This window comes from Pan paniscus, chromosome 21, assembly GCF_029289425.2.
Source record: "Pan paniscus chromosome 21, NHGRI_mPanPan1-v2.0_pri, whole genome shotgun sequence".
Classification (NCBI taxonomy): Eukaryota; Metazoa; Chordata; class Mammalia; order Primates; family Hominidae; genus Pan; species Pan paniscus.
In genome coordinates, this window is record NC_073270.2 from 69,082,600 (window position 1) to 69,099,634 (window position 17,035).

At 56.9% G+C, this 17,035-nt stretch overlaps 1 protein-coding gene across 5 annotated transcripts in view; it reads left to right on the forward strand.

The window, feature by feature from the left end:
• The first annotated feature begins 380 nt into the window (after nt 1–380).
• COL20A1 (collagen type XX alpha 1 chain) overlaps nt 381–17,035 on the forward strand; it is a 38,796-nt gene continuing 22,141 nt past the window's right edge. For all 5 annotated transcript variants that reach the window (XM_055104558.1, XM_055104560.1, XM_055104559.1 and 2 more), the window contains exons 1-9: nt 381–486; nt 2,495–2,586; nt 5,280–5,390; nt 12,946–13,089; nt 13,454–13,633; nt 14,901–15,059; nt 15,382–15,501; nt 15,953–16,117; nt 16,744–16,908. In XM_055104558.1, coding sequence (XP_054960533.1) covers nt 2,505–2,586; nt 5,280–5,390; nt 12,946–13,089; nt 13,454–13,633; nt 14,901–15,059; nt 15,382–15,501; nt 15,953–16,117; nt 16,744–16,908 — 1,126 coding nt within the window. In that variant the 5' untranslated portion in view covers nt 381–486; nt 2,495–2,504. The remainder of the gene's footprint in view (nt 487–2,494; nt 2,587–5,279; nt 5,391–12,945; nt 13,090–13,453; nt 13,634–14,900; nt 15,060–15,381; nt 15,502–15,952; nt 16,118–16,743; nt 16,909–17,035) is intronic.

Genomic DNA, 17,035 nt, shown 5'->3' on the forward strand with positions numbered 1-17,035 from the left:
GGGGAAGGGTGACCTCATGGGTGGGGGACCAGGTGCCGCTGCAGCCTGCTCCCCACAGTGGGCAGCCAGAACCCCTAGTGTCCAGCACCCACACGTGGCGGCCTTGGCATCTGAGTGGCTTTCCCTGTGAGCCTCTCCTTGTAGGATGGACCCTCTGGGAGTGAGAAGTAAAAGTGTTGGGCCGTGCAGCCCCTGCCTCCTCACTGGTGGGACCCTGCCCTGCTGTGCAGTGGGGTCCTTCATGCTGGGATCTTTGTGGTCCCCGTTCTTGGAGAGATGCCCGGGGCGGCAGACAGGAAGGGTGGAGGGCAAAGGGAGGGGAGGAGAGAGAGGCAGGCCGAGGGGTGGGTCGGGGGGTGGGCTGGGGCAGTGACTTCCGTGGAGGAGAAGCCTTTCATAAGCTCCAGCCTTCCTGTGGCCACAGCAGGACGAGAGTGGACCAGCACACCCCAGGAGAGAGGACTGGGGTCCCAGGAGTAGGAGGAGGTGGGTGACTTCCCTGTGGTCCTGAGGCTGGGTGGATAAGGGGCTGCCAGGGGATCCACTCAGCCTGTGATCTGAGGGTGACTGACTTTCAGAAAAGTCTAGATAGAGGCCAAGTGCCCCTGTGAGCCATAGGACTGGGGTGCCCAGCACACACGGGGTGTGGCCAGGAGGGGCCGGGGCAGTGGGAGCCCGGGGCTGCCTGAGCTCTCACCAAGGGCTCCCTTCTGGGGGTCTCATACAACATCCAGGGCTGTGGGGGAACGAGGAGGGTGCACATCGAGCAGAGAGCGGCTTGCACTTCAGGCTGGATGCCTGTGGCCCTGGCAGGGGTCCCACTGAGTCAAGCCAGGTTTCTGGGGTGGGAGGATCCAGGGACTTGGGGGCACTCGGGCTGCCCACTGGCGCCTCTGTGATCAGTTTGGGAGCCCAGCCCTCAGGTGCCTCCTGTTCCAATGCCTGGGTCTTACCTGACTGCCCTTGGCTGGCCGGGCGGGCGTGAAATCCCTGATTTAAGCCGGTGGCTTTCCCACCGGGTGAGGCCTTTCCCTTGCAGAGGAGCAGATTCCCTGGTGGGGATACTGGGGTCACACACTGGGAGGGAGCGTGTATTGGGGGGGTCTCTGTTTGGCTGCAGGGGGTGGGAGGGCCTGGGTCACTCAGGACCCTAGAACCCTACTGTGTGGGAGGCTGGGGCTCACAGAACCAGGGCCTGCACTCAAGCCATGCCCTCAGCTCAGCACAGAGGGGTAGGGGCCCGGCCTGCCGGGAGTGCTCTGTCTGCCTTCTAAAGGCCCGAGTTGGTGCGTGGGGTGAGGGGCTGGCATGAGCAGTCTCGGGGAGCGGGAGTGCAGGGGAGCGGAGTGCAGGGGAGGGGGAGTGCTGGGGGAGGGGGAGTGCAGGGGAGGGGAGTGCAGGGGGAGGGGGGAGGGGGAGTGCGGGGGAGCGGAGTGCGGGGGGAGGGGGAGTGTGGGGGAGGGGAGTGTGGGGGGGAGGGGAGTGCGGGGGGAGGGGAGTGCGGGGGGAGGAGGAGTGCAGGGGAGCGGAGTGTGGGGGTAGGGGGAGTGCGGGGGGAGTGGGGCTGTGGAGGAGCGGGAGTGTGGGGGAGTGGGGCGTGCAGGGGACTGGGGGTGCAGGGGAACGGAGTGCAAGTGAACCCCCGGCATTTCTCCTTCAGCCCTGGGCGTGGTGGCAGGTGGAGGACTCGGGCCTGGCAGCTGACATGCTCCCCACCTCTCCGAGTGGCACCTCTGGGCACTGGTCACTGGGTCACCCTGGCCTCTGAGTCCCCCTCAGCTGCTCCTCAGAGCACCCCAAATCCAACCTCCACTCCCAGCCCCTTTGAGTGGGCCAGGCCTGGTTTTTTCTGGTCCTCCTTGTAGCCCACTCAGCTCTCCAGTGGCCCTGGCCGCCTCCCTGTCTCGGCCTCAGAGCCGTGTGCCCATGGCACACACACCCTGCACCCCCGGCTGGCGTCCCCCAGACCCACCCGCTCCCCACTCCTACTAGGCAGCTCTCACTCTCCTCCACAGGTCTCTGATGACCCTTCCGCCTCCAGGGCGAGGCTGGGGCCGCAGGGACTCCACATGTCCAGCAATCAGACATTGCCTGGAGAGCTCGCCCCTTGCCTCAGCCCTCCACGGCCCTCTGGAGCCCCACAAGCAGGAGGCCCCATGCCCGTCCCAGCCACCCCTGCACTGGGCGTGGGGACAACTGGGGGCTGGGGGTCCTGATGTCACTCAGAGCAGCCCCCAGTGGTGTCAATGCCAAGAGTGGGGTGGGCGTGGGAGGCAGCCCCAGCTCTAGCCTTGGGTCCTTGAGTTTTAGGCAGCTGGGAGGTATCCCCTAGACAACAGGTTGCAGGCCTCTGGTCCTCACACATGTGAGGGGTGGAGCCCGGTGTGGGGACAGGCTGCCTGGCCCTCGAGGATGTGGAGAAGCTCTGGCGTTGTGGTCGGGGAGGGGACAGACGGGGGGACGGCTGAAGGGCATGGCCTCTTTCCCGCCACAGCCCGAGCACCATGAGCTCCGGAGCCCCTGCACACCTCGGCCTCTGCCTCTGGCTGTGGCTGGGCGCCACCCTGGGAAGAGAGCAAGTTCAAGGTAAGGACACTGGCAGTGGGCCCCTGCTTGCCCCGAGGCCACGCCTGCCCCACCAGTGCCTACGCGGGACGAGCCCTCCGCCCCTGAGCCCGGCCTTCCTCCTAAGTTGAATGCCTGCTGAATTCACAGCAGCTCCCACAACAAAGGCAAGACGGGAGGGAGCGTGTGCTCCCGCCAAACCCTCAGCCTCGCCTTGGGAGCGCGTCTCTGTGGTTTAGTTGTCTGTTATATTAATGCTTGGCCGAGAGTTGTTCCACGAACACCTTTCGGAGCAGTCTCCAGGAAGCAGGAGGCTGGGGTAAAGATGGAGCCGCCTTCCCTTCCCTCCTGCCTGCTTCCCACCGCCGCCTCCCACTGGTGTTTTGGGCACATAGCCCTCTGGCTTCTCTCGGTGCGGCACTCGCATTTCCACGCAGCACCACCCACTCCGTGCGCATCCCTGGGCGACAGCACCACGTCCTCAGAAGGCCCCTCCAGTCTGGCTGCTACTGGTTGGGGCGTTTGGGTAACGTAGGGCACCGCCCATGGCAGCAAAGGGAAATGGCAGAGGATGCTGTGGGCTCACCTGTCTGAGCAGCTTCTTCCTCCTGTTGAGAAATGTGGGTTTAGATTGATTCTAGGAAGGTGAATTTCCGTGTCTGTGGAGAAGGCTCCGGGGCCTCGGCCACGCTGTAAACTTGTTCCTGGGCTGGGCCAACGCGGCGCCTCCCGGCACCTGCAAGCTCCTGGGAGGTTCCGGGCTCCCACTGAGCGATGGTTTTGTTCCGCTGGGGTGAAAGGCAGGAGACGGCAGCTCCCCCTTCTACTGTGCGTCTAAAGGACCCCCACCAGGGCCTGACAGGCCGGGGCGAGGGAGCCTCCACGTGCCGCTGCCATTGCAGAAGGGCGGGTGAGATGCGGGAGCCCCGGTGTAGCGTGGAGCCGCCTGTTGAGACCCTTCCGGATTTCACGGCTTGTCTTGCCATGCTGAGGTGCCAGGTTTGCCCTTCACACAGGCAACAGACCATTGCATGAGCAGGTGCCTTGGTCCCCTCAGCTCAGACAGGGTAACCCTGCCCTGGGGCCAGTGGGGGCTGAGATTTCAGTTTGAAAGAAGCTTGCACTGTCAATTTGAGCCAAATCAGTAAGTTGATTCTACAGAAACAACTTGAGTTTAGGTGAAGGCAAATCTAGTTCTATCTAGTTCAGGATTCAGCATGATGGGGCCACCCCTCACAAGGGCCTTTCGGGGGCCATTGAGCCCCTGAGGACAGCCAGGTGGGCTGGGGGCACTGAGTCCAGCTCAGGACGGGTGGGAGCCCACACGCTGGGGCAGCCCTTCCCAGGATGGCCCAGGCTGGGTGCGGCCACAGTCCAGGGAGGGGAGCATGGTCCTGGGTGGGGCCCTTCCCACCAGCCGCTGTCTGCCCAGTGCCCTGCTCAGGCCCCAACAGTGCTGTCCTCCAGCAGGGAGCTGGGGAAGGGGTCCCTGACGTTCTCAGGCAGAGTGGAGCAACAGAAGGCTCTTCACAAGCAGGGGCTGCGGGAGGGGCCCTGCTCACAGCTGGCCTTCAGAGCCCCCTCCTCATCCCCCACACATTCCTGCCTTTCAGCCCCATCCGGAGACCCGGCCCAGCTGCCGCCTGCTCTGAATGGGTCATTGTGTCTGCCCCAGTGCCCCCCAGCCCCTGCTCTTCCCCCCGAGCCCCAGCTTTCCAGGGGGCAGCCCAAAGAAGCCCATCTCTGTCCCCATTTTCCAAAAATAGCTGTCCCTACTGCAGAGCCCCGGAAGCTTTCAGGGGGCACCAACCCTCTCCAGAGCCCTGGGAGGTTGGCCAGGCCCCTGCCGCCCCCTCCTGCTCTCAGATGGCCTGGACACCCATCCCCCATTGCGGGAGGCAGCCTCGTCTTGGGGGCACGGACTCACACATGTACCAACATGCACACACGTGCCAATGTGCACACACTTCCAGTGTGGGATTCTGCACCCACACTCCCCACTGAGGTGGCACGTGCACCTGGCAGTGACCTTGGCAGCTAGGGGTCTGCAGCTGCATGGCCACTTGTCCTGGGGACCCAGCCCAGGGGACTCAGCCCAGGGGCCCCAGCTCAGGGGACTCAGCTCAGGGGACCCAGCCCAGGGGACCCAGCTCAGGGGACTCAGCTCAGGGGACCCAGCCCAGGGGACTCAGCCCAGGGGCCCCAGCCCAGGGGACTTAGCTCAGGGGACCCAGCCCGGGGACTCAGCCCAGGGGCCCCAGCTCAGGGGACCCAGCTCAGGGGACTCAGCTCAGGGCCCTGGGCAGGTTGCCAGCTGCTGTGTTGGCTCGGGGCCTCCGATCATCAGTGGAGTGGTTGCTGTCCTCCCAGACATGGGCCTGAGCCTCTTCCTGGTGGGAGGACCCCCGGAGAGCCAGGCTGGGGCCTCCCTGGGTGGGACTGGACTCCCTCTCACCAAAGCTACCGGAGTGGCCCTGTGACTGTGGACCCCGGGGAGGGCCGGGTTCTCCTCAGCGCCCAGGCGAGGCCTCGTATCCCCAAGTGGGGCTGAGTCCGCCTCAGACACCCTGGGTGGGCTTCTGTCTCTTCGGGGTTCCCCGGGATAGGACTGTGTTCCTCCCAAATGCTGAGGGCAGGATGCCTGTACCCCCCACAGCTGATGAGGTGGATGGGGAGGCCAGGTCAGTCCTGACCACTATGTCCTGTTTCTGTAGCAAGTGGCCTCCTGAGGCTGTCTGTGCTGCCTGAGGACCGGCTGCAGATGAAGTGGAGAGAGTCGGAGGGGAGCGGCCTCGGCTACCTGGTGCAGGTGAAGCCCATGGCAGGTGAGGACCTGCGCCCTCCCAGGCCCCCTTCCCCATCAGCACGTGCTGAGGACAGTCAGTGTGGTGGCCGCAGCCACCACTCAGGCCCACAGCATCCCTCCCACCAGCCCCTTAGTGTCAGCACCTCTCTGGCCTTGGTCTCTGCTGTCCCCACATTCCTTTTCCCCGTCACATATGACATGGAAGAGGGAATGGGGCTCCTCTGTCCCTGGCACGCAGCCCCTGCAGAAGGCATTCAGTACATACGTTTAATTTTTTTGATTTTTAATTTCAATTTTTAATTTTTTTTAAAGGCAGGGTCTTGCTGTGTTGCCCAGACTGGAGTGCAGTGGTGCGATCACAGCTCCCTGCAGCCTCAATCTCCCGAGCTCAGGAGATCCTCCCACCTCAGCCTCCTGTGTAGCTGGGAGTACAGGTGTGTGCCACCACTCCTGGCTAATTTTTGTATTTTTTGTGGAGAAGAGGTTTCACCATGTTGCCCAGGCTGGTCTTGAACTGGGCTCAGGAGATCCGCCCCCCTCACCCCCTCACAGTGCTGGGATTACAGGCGTGAACCACCATGCCCGGTCCATATTTTTTAAAGAAACGACTCCCTCCTCAGAACAAGTCACAATGCGTCAGGGGCATTCAGAACAGCCTGGACTCTGCACAGCGAACCCCAGAAGCACCTGCTCCCCACGCGTTAATCCTTGTTTACAGGAGCAGGGCCTTGAGGACACCTTTTCAGGGAACCCTGTTCCTAGAGCAGGAACAGTCCTAACCTGACAATGGGTGCTAATTTTAAAGCTTTTCAAAACTCAGATGGAAAAGCACACGGGCATAAATGCTAACTGTATGAATCAGCACTGTGGGGTGGCCAACTCAAACCCCTCCTGGGGTGGAAAACGACCGTCCCGGGTGCCCCGGTGCCCTTGCCAACGTCCACCCTCCCCTGCTCCCTGGACGGCCGCCTCCAACAGCATGGACTAGTTTGCCTGTTTCAGAACATTCTCTAAGTGGAATCACACTGTGGCGACTCCCTCATGTCTGTGTCTTTGGTGGGCATTTTGTGAGGTTTGCCCTGTGGTGTGTAACAGCCATCCATTTTCTTTGCTGTATAGTATTCCCCTGTGTGATCTCTTCTGCTATTGATGGACGTGTGGCTTGTGTCCAGGTTGGCTGTTGTGTAGACGCCGTGTGAGGGATCCCGCATGTGTTTCTGGTGTCCGTGCGCCTGTTCTGGGTGTAAACCCAGGAGTGGAAGTGCCACAGTGTGTGCACAGTTTCAACGTTAGTAGAAAATGTTGAACTATTTTCCAAAGGGGTCGTGCCAGTGTATACTCCCGTCGACACTGTATGATTGCTTCCATTGCATGACACCCTTGGCAACCAACGCTTGGCAGCCTGACTGGAGCTACTCTGGTGGGTGTTCAGTGGTATCCTGTGTTTCTTTGTTGAGCTGTAATTTACGTGCAGAAATATTCACCCTTTTGAGAAGAGGTCTGTGATTTGTATTTATCACATGAATTCAATCCTGTAGCCACTATCACAATTGATGTAGAGAACAGTTCTGTTACCCCAAGGTCAGCCCTTAGCCCAGTGCCCGTGACCACTGAGCTGTTTTCTGTTTTGCCTTTTCCAGATAGATGGACCTTATCAGGTTCAGTCCTGTGCTGTTCCTACTTAGGCTGAGTTTTTGTCAAGAGAATGCATTATTTTTTCCAAACTTTTTCTTCAGTGAGGTGGTTATTTTCTCCTTTATTTGATTAATGTAGTAAACTACAGTGATTGATTTTTAAAATATAAACATAATATATACATATATACGTATATATACGTGTGTATACATATATACGTGTGTGTGTATATATATATACGTGTGTGTGTATATATATACGTGTGTGTGTATATATATATATACGTGTGTGTGTGTGTGTGTGTATATATATGTATACCTTAAGAGACAGGGTCTCTCTCTGTCACCCAGGCTGGAGTGCACAGTGCAGTGGCACAGTCATAGCTCACTGCAGCCTCCATCTCCTGGCCTCAAGCAGTCTTCTCACCTTGACCTCCCAAAGCGCTGGGATTACAGGGGTGAGCCACTGTACCTGGCCTGTCCCCTTTTATATATTATTAAATCAATTTGCAAATATTTCATCTAAGATTTTTATACTTATATTCATGAGGGAATATTGGCCAATAACTACCCTTTCTTATAAAGTCCTTTTAAAGTTTGGTATCAGCTTTATACCTCATAAGATGAGGTGGGGAAGGATTTCTCTTATTGTGTTTTCTGGAAGAGTTTGTGTAATGTTGGTGGTATTTTTTTCCTTAAATGTTTGCTAGAATTCACTGGTACTGACTTCTGGGCTTGTGGGGTGTGTGTGTGTGTGTGTAAATACTTCATATAATTGATTCAATTTCCTTAACAGACATAGGACTACTCAGATTTTCTAATTTTTTTGGTCAGTTTTGGTAAGTTAGTTTTTTAAATAGGAATTTGTATTTTATATCAATTTCCTGATTAGTTGGCATAATGTTTTTCATATTACCCCATAGACTCTATAGTTATAGCACCCTTTTCATTCCCGTTATTGATTGAATCTTCTCTCTGCTTTCAAAAGGCAGTCTGGAAGTTTATTTACTTTATTAGTCTTTTAATAAAACACATTTTGGCTTGGTTGGTCTGTCGTTGATTTTGTTTATTTTTTATTGTTGTTTCTATTTCTTTTACTCTGTGTTTAATTTTCTGCTCTAACTTAAGATGGATGCTTAAGTTCATTCATTTTCTGCCCTTTTACAAGATTTGAAATTAAAACTATTGAATTTTCTTCTAAGCAGTAGCTATAGTTGCATTTTGATATGTAGAATTTTCATTATCATTCAGGTAAAAATATCTAATTTTTGTTACGATATTTTTATTTGACCCATAGGCTACTTAGAAGTGTGTTTCTCAGTTTTAAAACATGGGGGATTTTCTACTTATTTTTTGTTTTGGATTTCTTCCTTCATTGCATTGTGGCCAGAAATGTACAATATGCTTTCAGTCCTTTGGAAAGTACCTTGCTGGCCGGGCGCGGTGGCTCACACCTATAATCCCAGCTCTTTGGGAGGCCAAGGTGGGCAGATCACTTGAGGACAGGAGTTTGAGACCACCCTGTCCAACATGGCAAAACCCCGTCTCTACTACACATACAAAAATTAGCTGGGCGTGGTGGCACACACCTGTAATCCCAGCTACTCAGGAGGCTGAGGCAGGAGAATCGCTTGAACCTGGGAGGTGGAGGTTGCAGTGAGCCGAGATGGCACCACTGCACTCCAGTCTGGGTGACAGAGCAAGACTCCGTCTCAAAAAAAAAGTACCTCGCTTTATGGTCCAGCATATGATCAATTTTGGTCAATGTTCCATGTGACTTTGAAAATATATGCAATTTGCAGTTGTTGGGTAGAGTTTTCTAATGTTCTAATTAAGTCATTTACCTTATTTTTCAGATTTTTTATATAGTTACTATGTTTGGGGTCTACGTATGCTGTTACTGAAAAAAGTATTTCAAATCTCCATTCTAATTGTAGATGTGTCTTTCTTGTGGTTGTCTTACTGTTCTTTGCTTTATGCATGAGGCTCTGTTATTGGGTACATACAAACTTAGAATGATTGTATCTTCCTGGTAGGTTGACCCTTTTTCATTTTGAAATGCTCTTCATTATCTCTCTAGTGCTGTTTTTTTCCTTACATCTTACTTGTTGTGATGGTACTATTGCTTCACCAGGTAGTGTTTGCATTAAATCTCCTTTCCCCTTCTTTTACTGTTAATCTTTCTCCAGCCTTTCATTTTAGATGTGTCTTCTAAGCAGCATATAATTGGGTATTGTTTTCATCCAGTGTGACAGTCTTTGTCTTTTTATTAAAAGATTTTTTCCATTTATATTTAATGAAATTAATGATACATTTGAGTTTATATCTATAATCTTCCCTTTTTATTACACTTGTTATAAGTTTTTATTCTCTGCTTTCTTGTCTTTGTTTGAACTGATTTTTCAATGGAAAAATTTAAACACAGGCAAAAGAAGAGACCATAGTATAATGAAACCTCATGTTTTCATGATGTAGCTTTCAGCAATTATCAGCGTGTGGCCAATATTGTTTTATGTCCCTCTCCTCAACCCCCCTTTACATTCTATATTATCTTAAAGCAAATCCCAGGCATTATATAATCCTGTCTATAAATATTTCAATATGTTTCTCTAAAAGACTCAATCATAACCCCAATACCATGAGCAGCTCCCAAATTTAAAATGTTTCAGTACTATCATGGAATATTTAGTTGTGTAGAGTTTTCTAACTTGATGCATGTCTTTTATTAATTAATTAATTATTGAGATGGAGTCTCACTCTGTCACTCAGGCTGGAGTGCAGTGGCATGATCTTGGCTCACTGAAGCCTCCTGCTTTCAGGTTCAAGCAGTTCTCCTGCCTCAGCCTCCCGAGTAGCTGGGATTACAGGCACGTGCCACCATGCCCAGCTAATTTTTGTACTTTTAGTAGAGACGGGGTTTCACCGTGTTGGCCAGGCTGGTCTCGAACTCCTGACCTCAGGTGATCCACCTGCCTCCGCCTCCCAAAGTGCTGGGATTCCAGGCATGAGTCACCGCGCCTGGTCTTGATGCATGTCTTTTACAATTGATTTGTCTGAATTGGGGTGTGAACAGAGTCTACACACTGTGTTTGGTTCCTGTGTCTTAAGCAATTTTTAATCTAAAGCAGTTTCCCCCTCTCCCTTTTCCTTGATATTTATTTGTAGAAGAAGAAACAAGATTGTTCTGTCGAACTTCCCACTTTCTTCTCTTGCCAGTGGCATCTTTGGGGAGCCGTTTAGCTCGCTCCTTCGTCTCTCCACCCTGTCTCCCATAGACTGGCAGTTACATCCTGGAAGTTTGGTCAGACTCAAATTTGATTATATTTGTTAACAAGAATTCTTTATCAGTGGTGCTGTGTGACTCCTGCGTTACCACAGCTGGCGGTACATAATGTCTGGTGTGTCTTGTGAAGTTAAGATTGTTCAGTAGGTATGGGGTGATTATTCCCTGATGCCATCAACTTGGTGATTGTATATTCTTTTACCCTTCAAGTAACCACACTAGTGACCGCAACATGCAGCCTTGATTTATCAGCATATGATATACATAATGGTTGTCTCAGCTGTCCCCAGGCAACGCTAGGACCTTAGAACATCACAATAATATTTATCCCATTTTCAAGTACTTGTGTTTATTTATTGATTTTTGAAATGGGGTCTCACTATACTGCCCAGGCTGGACTCAAACTCCTGGGCTCAAGTGATTCTCCCACCTCAGCCTCCCAAGTAGATGGGATTAGAGGCATGTCCGGCTTTTAAAATTCTATATTTATATTAAATGTCATAAAACTTTTTCATTATTGTCATTGCTTGTTAATCACGTGTTTGTGCAGGAAGCCTTGGGAATATGACAGACCTGGGCTTCTATCCCACTTCTACTGCGGAGTAGCTGTGTGATTGGTCCTTTGTGCCTCAGTTTTCCTATCTCTAAAATGGGTGTAATGGAGTTGTGAAGATTATGAGGCTTGATACCTGTGAAATGCTTAGGATACTGCCAGGCACACAGTGAAAACTCAATAACAGTTAGCTGTTGATGGTAATGACAACACCCCTGCCTCCCATTTGCTCAGCCGAGAACAGAGTGTCCTCCCTGGCTGGTCACTCCCTGGCGCGGGGCTGGGTAGGGCTGTGGGGAGCCACTCACTGCACAGGGAGGATGGTGTCCCTTTTCTTTCCAGGCGTGCAGGTGTGGGTTCCTCCCTCCCTTCCTCCCTCCCTCCCTCCAGGTGTGCAGGTGCTGGCTCCTCCCTCCCTTCCTCCCTCCAGGTGTGCAGGTGTGGGTTCCTCCCTCCTCTTCTCCCTGCGGTGCGCAGGTGTGGGTTCCTCCCTCCCTTCCTCCCTCCAGGTGTGCCAGTGTGGGTTCCTCCCTCTCTTCCTCCCTCCAGGTGTGCAGGTGTGGGCTCCTCCCTCCTCTTCTCCCTCCAGGTGTGCAGGTGTGGGTTCCTCCCTCCTCTTCTCCCTCCAGGTGTGCAGGTGTGGGTTCCTCCCTCCCTTCCTCCCTCCAGGTGTGCACGTGTGGGTTCCTCCCTCCCTTCCTCCCTCCAGGTGTGCAGGTGTGGGTTCCTCCCTCCTCTTCTCCCTGCAGGTGCGCAGGTGTGGGTTCCTCCCTCCCTTCCTCCCTCCAGGTGTGCAGGTGTGGGTTCCTCCCTCCCTTCCTCCCTCCAGGTGTGCACGTGTGGGTTCCTCCCTCCCTTCCTCCCTCCAGGTGCACAGATGTGGGTTCCTCCCTCCCTTCCTCCCTCCAGGTGCGCAGATGTGGGTTCCTCCCTCCCTTCCTTCCTCCAGGTGCGCAGATGTGGGTTCCTCCCTCCCTTCCTCCCTCCAGGTGTGCAGGTGTGGGTTCCTCCCTCCTCTTCTCCCTGCAGGTGTGCAGGTGTGGGTTCCTCCCTCCCTTCCTCCCTCCAGGTGTGCAGGTGTGGGTTCCTCCCTCCTCTTCTCCCTCCAGGTGTGCAGGTGTGGGTTCCTCCCTCCCTTCCTCCCTCCAGGTGTGCCAGTGTGGGTTCCTCCCTCCCTTCCTCCCTCCAGGTGCGCAGGTGTGGGTTCCTCCCTCCCTTCCTCCCTCCAGGTGTGCAGGTGTGGGTTCCTCCCTCCTCTTCTCCCTCCAGGTGTGCACGTGTGGGTTCCTCCCTCCCTTCCTCCCTCCAGGTGTGCAGGTGTGGGTTCCTCCCTCCTCTTCTCCCTGCAGGTGCGCAGGTGTGGGTTCCTCCCTCCCTTCCTCCCTCCAGGTGTGCAGGTGTGGGTTCCTCCCTCCCTTCCTCCCTCCAGGTGTGCACGTGTGGATTTCTTGCCCTTTTCTCCCTTGTCTTAGCACTTGAGACCCAGAGAATCACCCAGTGCCCACAGTGCCTCTCCAGGTCTGACTGCTGCCTCCTGAGTGCTCTTTCAAGGCCATTTCTTCTTACTCTTTCCTCTGAGAATATGGCAGTGTCCCCTTTGGAATCATTTGTTTGCTTTTCACACTTGAAATCCAGACCTAACTTTAGAATCATGGAGTCACACAGCAGAAAATACTTGCAGCTGGTCGGTCCGTGCAGCCCATAGGGTAGGAGCCTGTGGGAGTGGGCAGGGCCCTGGCCCGGACTCTTCCTTCTTGTACCTGGCCCCTCGGGTCGTCATCCCCTCCCTGGGCAGCCCTGTCTTCATACCTTGACAGTATCTCTGAGGGTGGATGGGTTCTCACCTCACCATGCGACGGATTCCTCTAGGGGGGTTTAGTAAGTGACATCTTCTTTTCACTGCCCCAAGACCCCCATTCTCTGTCACATTATTACCCAGGAGCCCACGTCCCTTCCATCAGACCCTCTCCCTTTCTGTCTCCCTGGCTTCAAGGGGAGCAGCTGGGGTGGGGAGGAGGAGCCAAGAGGGTTTCACTCCCCGCCGTGACAGATACACACACGTGTGCCCACCTTGGCCTCTAAAGCTCTCCCCACCCCTACCCAGGGGACTCGGAACAGGAGGTGATACTGACCACCAAGACCCCTAAGGCCACAGTGGGGGGCCTGAGCCCCTCCAAGGGCTACACCTTGCAGATCTTCGAGCTCACTGGCTCTGGGCGCTTCCTGCTAGCTCGGAGGGAGTTTGTGAGTAAGTCCACCGTCTGCCAGCTGGGTACCCCCTCCTCCAGGCCGGGTCCCACCCTCCTCTGGGCTGGGGTCCCACTGTCCTCCAGCTGAGTCCCACCCTCCTCCGGGCCGGGGTCCCACCCTCCTCCAGGCTGCGTTCCAGCCCCAGGGGTTGGTGTGTGTGAAGCAGTTCTGGGCTGTGCTAGGGGCAGATTCAAGTCCTGACTCACCAGCAAGGCTGCCTTGCCCCTGACATCTTTGCATGCCTCCCAGGCTCCTGCGCCCTCAGCACCCACAGATGCGCCCTTGAAGGGGTGTATGTGCAGCTGCCCCAGTGGACCAGGCCCTCCACTCCCACCCTGATGGCTCTTTGTGTCTCCCTGCAGTTGAGGATCTGAAGAGTAGCTCCCTGGACAGAAGCAGCCAGAGGCCCCTCGGCTCTGGAGCCCCGGAGCCCACCCCCTCCCACATGGGGAGCCCAGACCCTGAGCAGGCTTCTGAGCCCCAAGTTGCCTTCACACCAAGCCAGGATCCGCCCACTCCTGGTGGGTCAGAGTGGAGAGAGAGTAAGTCTCCGGGGAGGGAGTGACCTTTGGTTTCCCACATTTCCCACCATGAGGCCAGGAAGTTCTTCCTTGTGTCTGACCACACAATCTCTGACCACGAGGCCGGGAAGTTCTTCCTCGTGTCTGACCACACTGTCTCTGGCTTTAACTTAAGGTTGCCATGTTCCCAGGTTCACTCAAGCCAGGCCACTGGGAGCAGGTTGTCCCACTACCTCTGACCCCTTTGGGAACCTCCAGCCTGGGTCTAGGGGGTGGTGAGAGGGGTGGGTCATGCTCCCCCAGGAGTGGGATCAGGAGCAGAGCTGGTCCGGGGGCCCCGGAGGGAGGGCCCTGCCCAGCCGGCCCCAGGCGTGGAGAGGTAGAACCACACCAGGACAGAAGAGAAGCCAGGTAAGGGGTGGGCACAGACGGGGGCAGTGCACTGTGTCTGCCCATAAGGCCCCCGTAGGCGGGGCTGGGCTTCCCCATAGAACTGGGAGGGCCTGGCTTTGTCTCCTCCATCAGATTGGGGTCCTCAGAAGCAGGATTCTACCTCCCCCGTCAGACTTGGAACTGAGGGAAATGTTCTCCCCAGACTTGGGCATATCCCCTCCAGAGGGTCCTCGGGTCCGCTGCTGTCCTCCCCTCAGGGTGCTGGGCTCTGCTGGGTCCCCTGGACTTGGGCTCCCCTAGGGGAGTGTCCCCACCCATGCAGGCCTCAGGGCAGCTGGGCCTCTTCGGTCGCCCCACGAGGGGCTCCACCGTGATGGCTGCTGGCCTCGTTCAGGCATCTCCCCGGGGGTCTGGCCCTGGCTCTGGGGCCCGCCTCACCAGGCACTGCCCCTGCAAAACCCCAGGGAGCGCCAGACCGGGGATGGGGGCTTTGCCTCCACAGTGCCGCCCTGCGGTGCTCACGGCGGCTCTGCTGGGGCTCTCTGTGGTGCCCACCCTCCCCTCCTTGCCCGGTTTGCACCCGGTGGGCTTCTGGGCCTGATGTCTGGGCGGGCAGCTGCATGCAGCCGTGGAGGGCAGAGGTGCCCGAGCACCAGGCTGCCTCACATTAGCGGTGGCTGGACTGTGCAGCCGTGCCGGTGTGGGGCTGTCTAGTCCGGTGAGGTCTGAGGGCCTTGGAGTCCTTTCCCCTGAAACCTGGCCCAGCCTGCCTCACTCTTGTGGCTGGAGCCCCGGGGTAGGTGATATGGGGGCTGAGGCCAGGCCCGGAGCAGTTTGGGGGTCTTGGACCAGGGATGGGCCTCACCTAGCACCTGACCCGCTCCCACCCCCCCAGCCGGCCCCCAGTTCCGCTGCCTGCCCCCCGTGCCTGCTGACATGGTCTTCCTGGTGGACGGGTCCTGGAGCATTGGCCACAGTCACTTCCAGCAGGTCAAGGACTTCCTGGCCAGCGTCATCGCACCCTTTGAAATCGGGCCGGATAAGGTCCAAGTAGGTGGGTGCTGGCCCGGCCCGCCTCCTGCCCCACCCGGGTGTGGTCCCCACAGCTCTGCCAGAGGAGGCTGTGACCTGTGGGGGTCCCCGTACCAGCCAGGGCTCTCACCTTGTGGGGTGGGACGCCTGCTCCACATGGGGTGTTCTGGGGACCCCTCCATGTGGAGGCCCTGGCTCTGCAAGCGTCCTCTCCCTGGGTACTGGCTACTGTGGCCAGGTGACCCCACAGAGGCACGTGCAGCTCTCAGGTGTGGCCTTGTGCCAAGCTCCCTGGGCATCTCAGCATTGGAAACTCAGTCCGTGGCCATGCCCCTGCTCCCCAGGCCTGACTCAGTACAGTGGGGATGCTCAGACTGAGTGGGACCTGAACTCCCTCAGCACCAAGGAACAGGTGCTGGCAGCTGTGCGCCGCCTCCGCTACAAGGGGGGGAACACGTTCACAGGTACGGCCCAGGCCTGCCCCTCCCTCCGTCCTGAGGGCGGACCTCCTTCTGCCGCCCTCCCAGATCCCGAAAGCTTGTGTGTAAATCGAGCTCCCAGTGGTGTGGACCTGAGCCCTGTTCACACCTTTATAGAGGGCAGAGTCACCCCCTTGTTTACCTTTGATGAAAACGAGGGCCTGTGTCCAGCGCGTGGCTCCTCTGTTCCACATTAGCAGCTCTGGCTGGGTCCACACCCGGCCCAGTCGGGGTGCTCACCTTGCAGGTAGGGTCTGGCTGGGGAACTTGGGGCCCTTCAACAGGCAGACCCTCCCTGCTCCCTTGGGCTGCTGCGGGGCCTCCTGATACCCCACAAGGGAAGGAGAGGAGCATCTCTGCTGTCCGGTTGCTGCCAGCCGAGCACCAGGAGGGGATGCTGGCAGCTGCCTGTCACTTTATTCCTGCTGCTCCCAAGGCCTTGCCCTGACCCACGTGCTGGGGCAGAACCTGCAGCCGGTGGCTGGCCTCCGTCCAGAGGCAGCCAAGGTGGTGATTCTGGTGACGGACGGCAAGTCCCAGGACGATGTGCACACTGCTGCCCGTGTCCTCAAGGACCTGGGCGTGAACGTCTTCGCTGTGGGTGAGCACCATGCGGCTCCCCTGGCCCTGGAGTCTCACCGCCGGGTGGGTTTAGGGTCGCAGCAGGGAGCTTGCATTGGGCACCTGGTCCCTGAGCCCCAGCTTCCACATCTGCGGCACGGAGCTGCACGCAGAGCCAGGCACCGCCTGGCACTCAGAGGCGATGGCACAGGCGGGCTGCTCCTTTCCAATCGCCTGGTGTTGGGTGCCTTCCGTGGAACCCCCCCAACCCTCCCCCTGTGGCGTGAACTTCCCTGGTGAGATATTCACTGAGCAGCTCCAGCTGCCCCCTCTGGCCACCATCCCTGTGCCTGGTGACTCCCGCCTGCTGTGCCCTGGCAAGGAGCTTCCTGGCATCCTCCAGGGCCTGGGACTCACAGGCGAATCAACTCTGTCCTGTGGGGAGGAAACCCCAGATTTCGAGGCAGGAGTCCCGGGAGCACAGACCCTTCCTTGATGCCCCCAACCCCTCGGGAGCGCCTGGCCCAGAATGTGGGTGGCAGGTGGGCCGAGTACAGCCCATAGGCCTCTTTGCTCCTGACCCAGTCTCCATGGAGACCCCCACTGCAGGTGGCCCCGCCGGGTGACCCCGGTGCAGGCCAACCCCACTTCCCTCCTCACGAGCAGGTGTGAAGAACGCCGATGAGGCTGAGCTGAGGCTCCTGGCGTCCCCGCCGAGGGACATCACCGTCCACAGCGTGCTGGACTTCCTGCAGCTTGGCACACTGGCTGGCCTGCTCAGCCGTCTCATCTGCCAGAGGCTCCAGGGTGGGAGCCCGCGGCAGGGCCCAGGTGAGGGGCGGGGTCACCCACACAGGCTGCAGCCCCCCCGGCTGCTTTGGGCAAAGGGTTGGGGGGACGCTGTGGCTCCCGTGTGGTACCTGAGGCCGGCTCCTGTGGCTCTGAGGGGGTCTGCAGC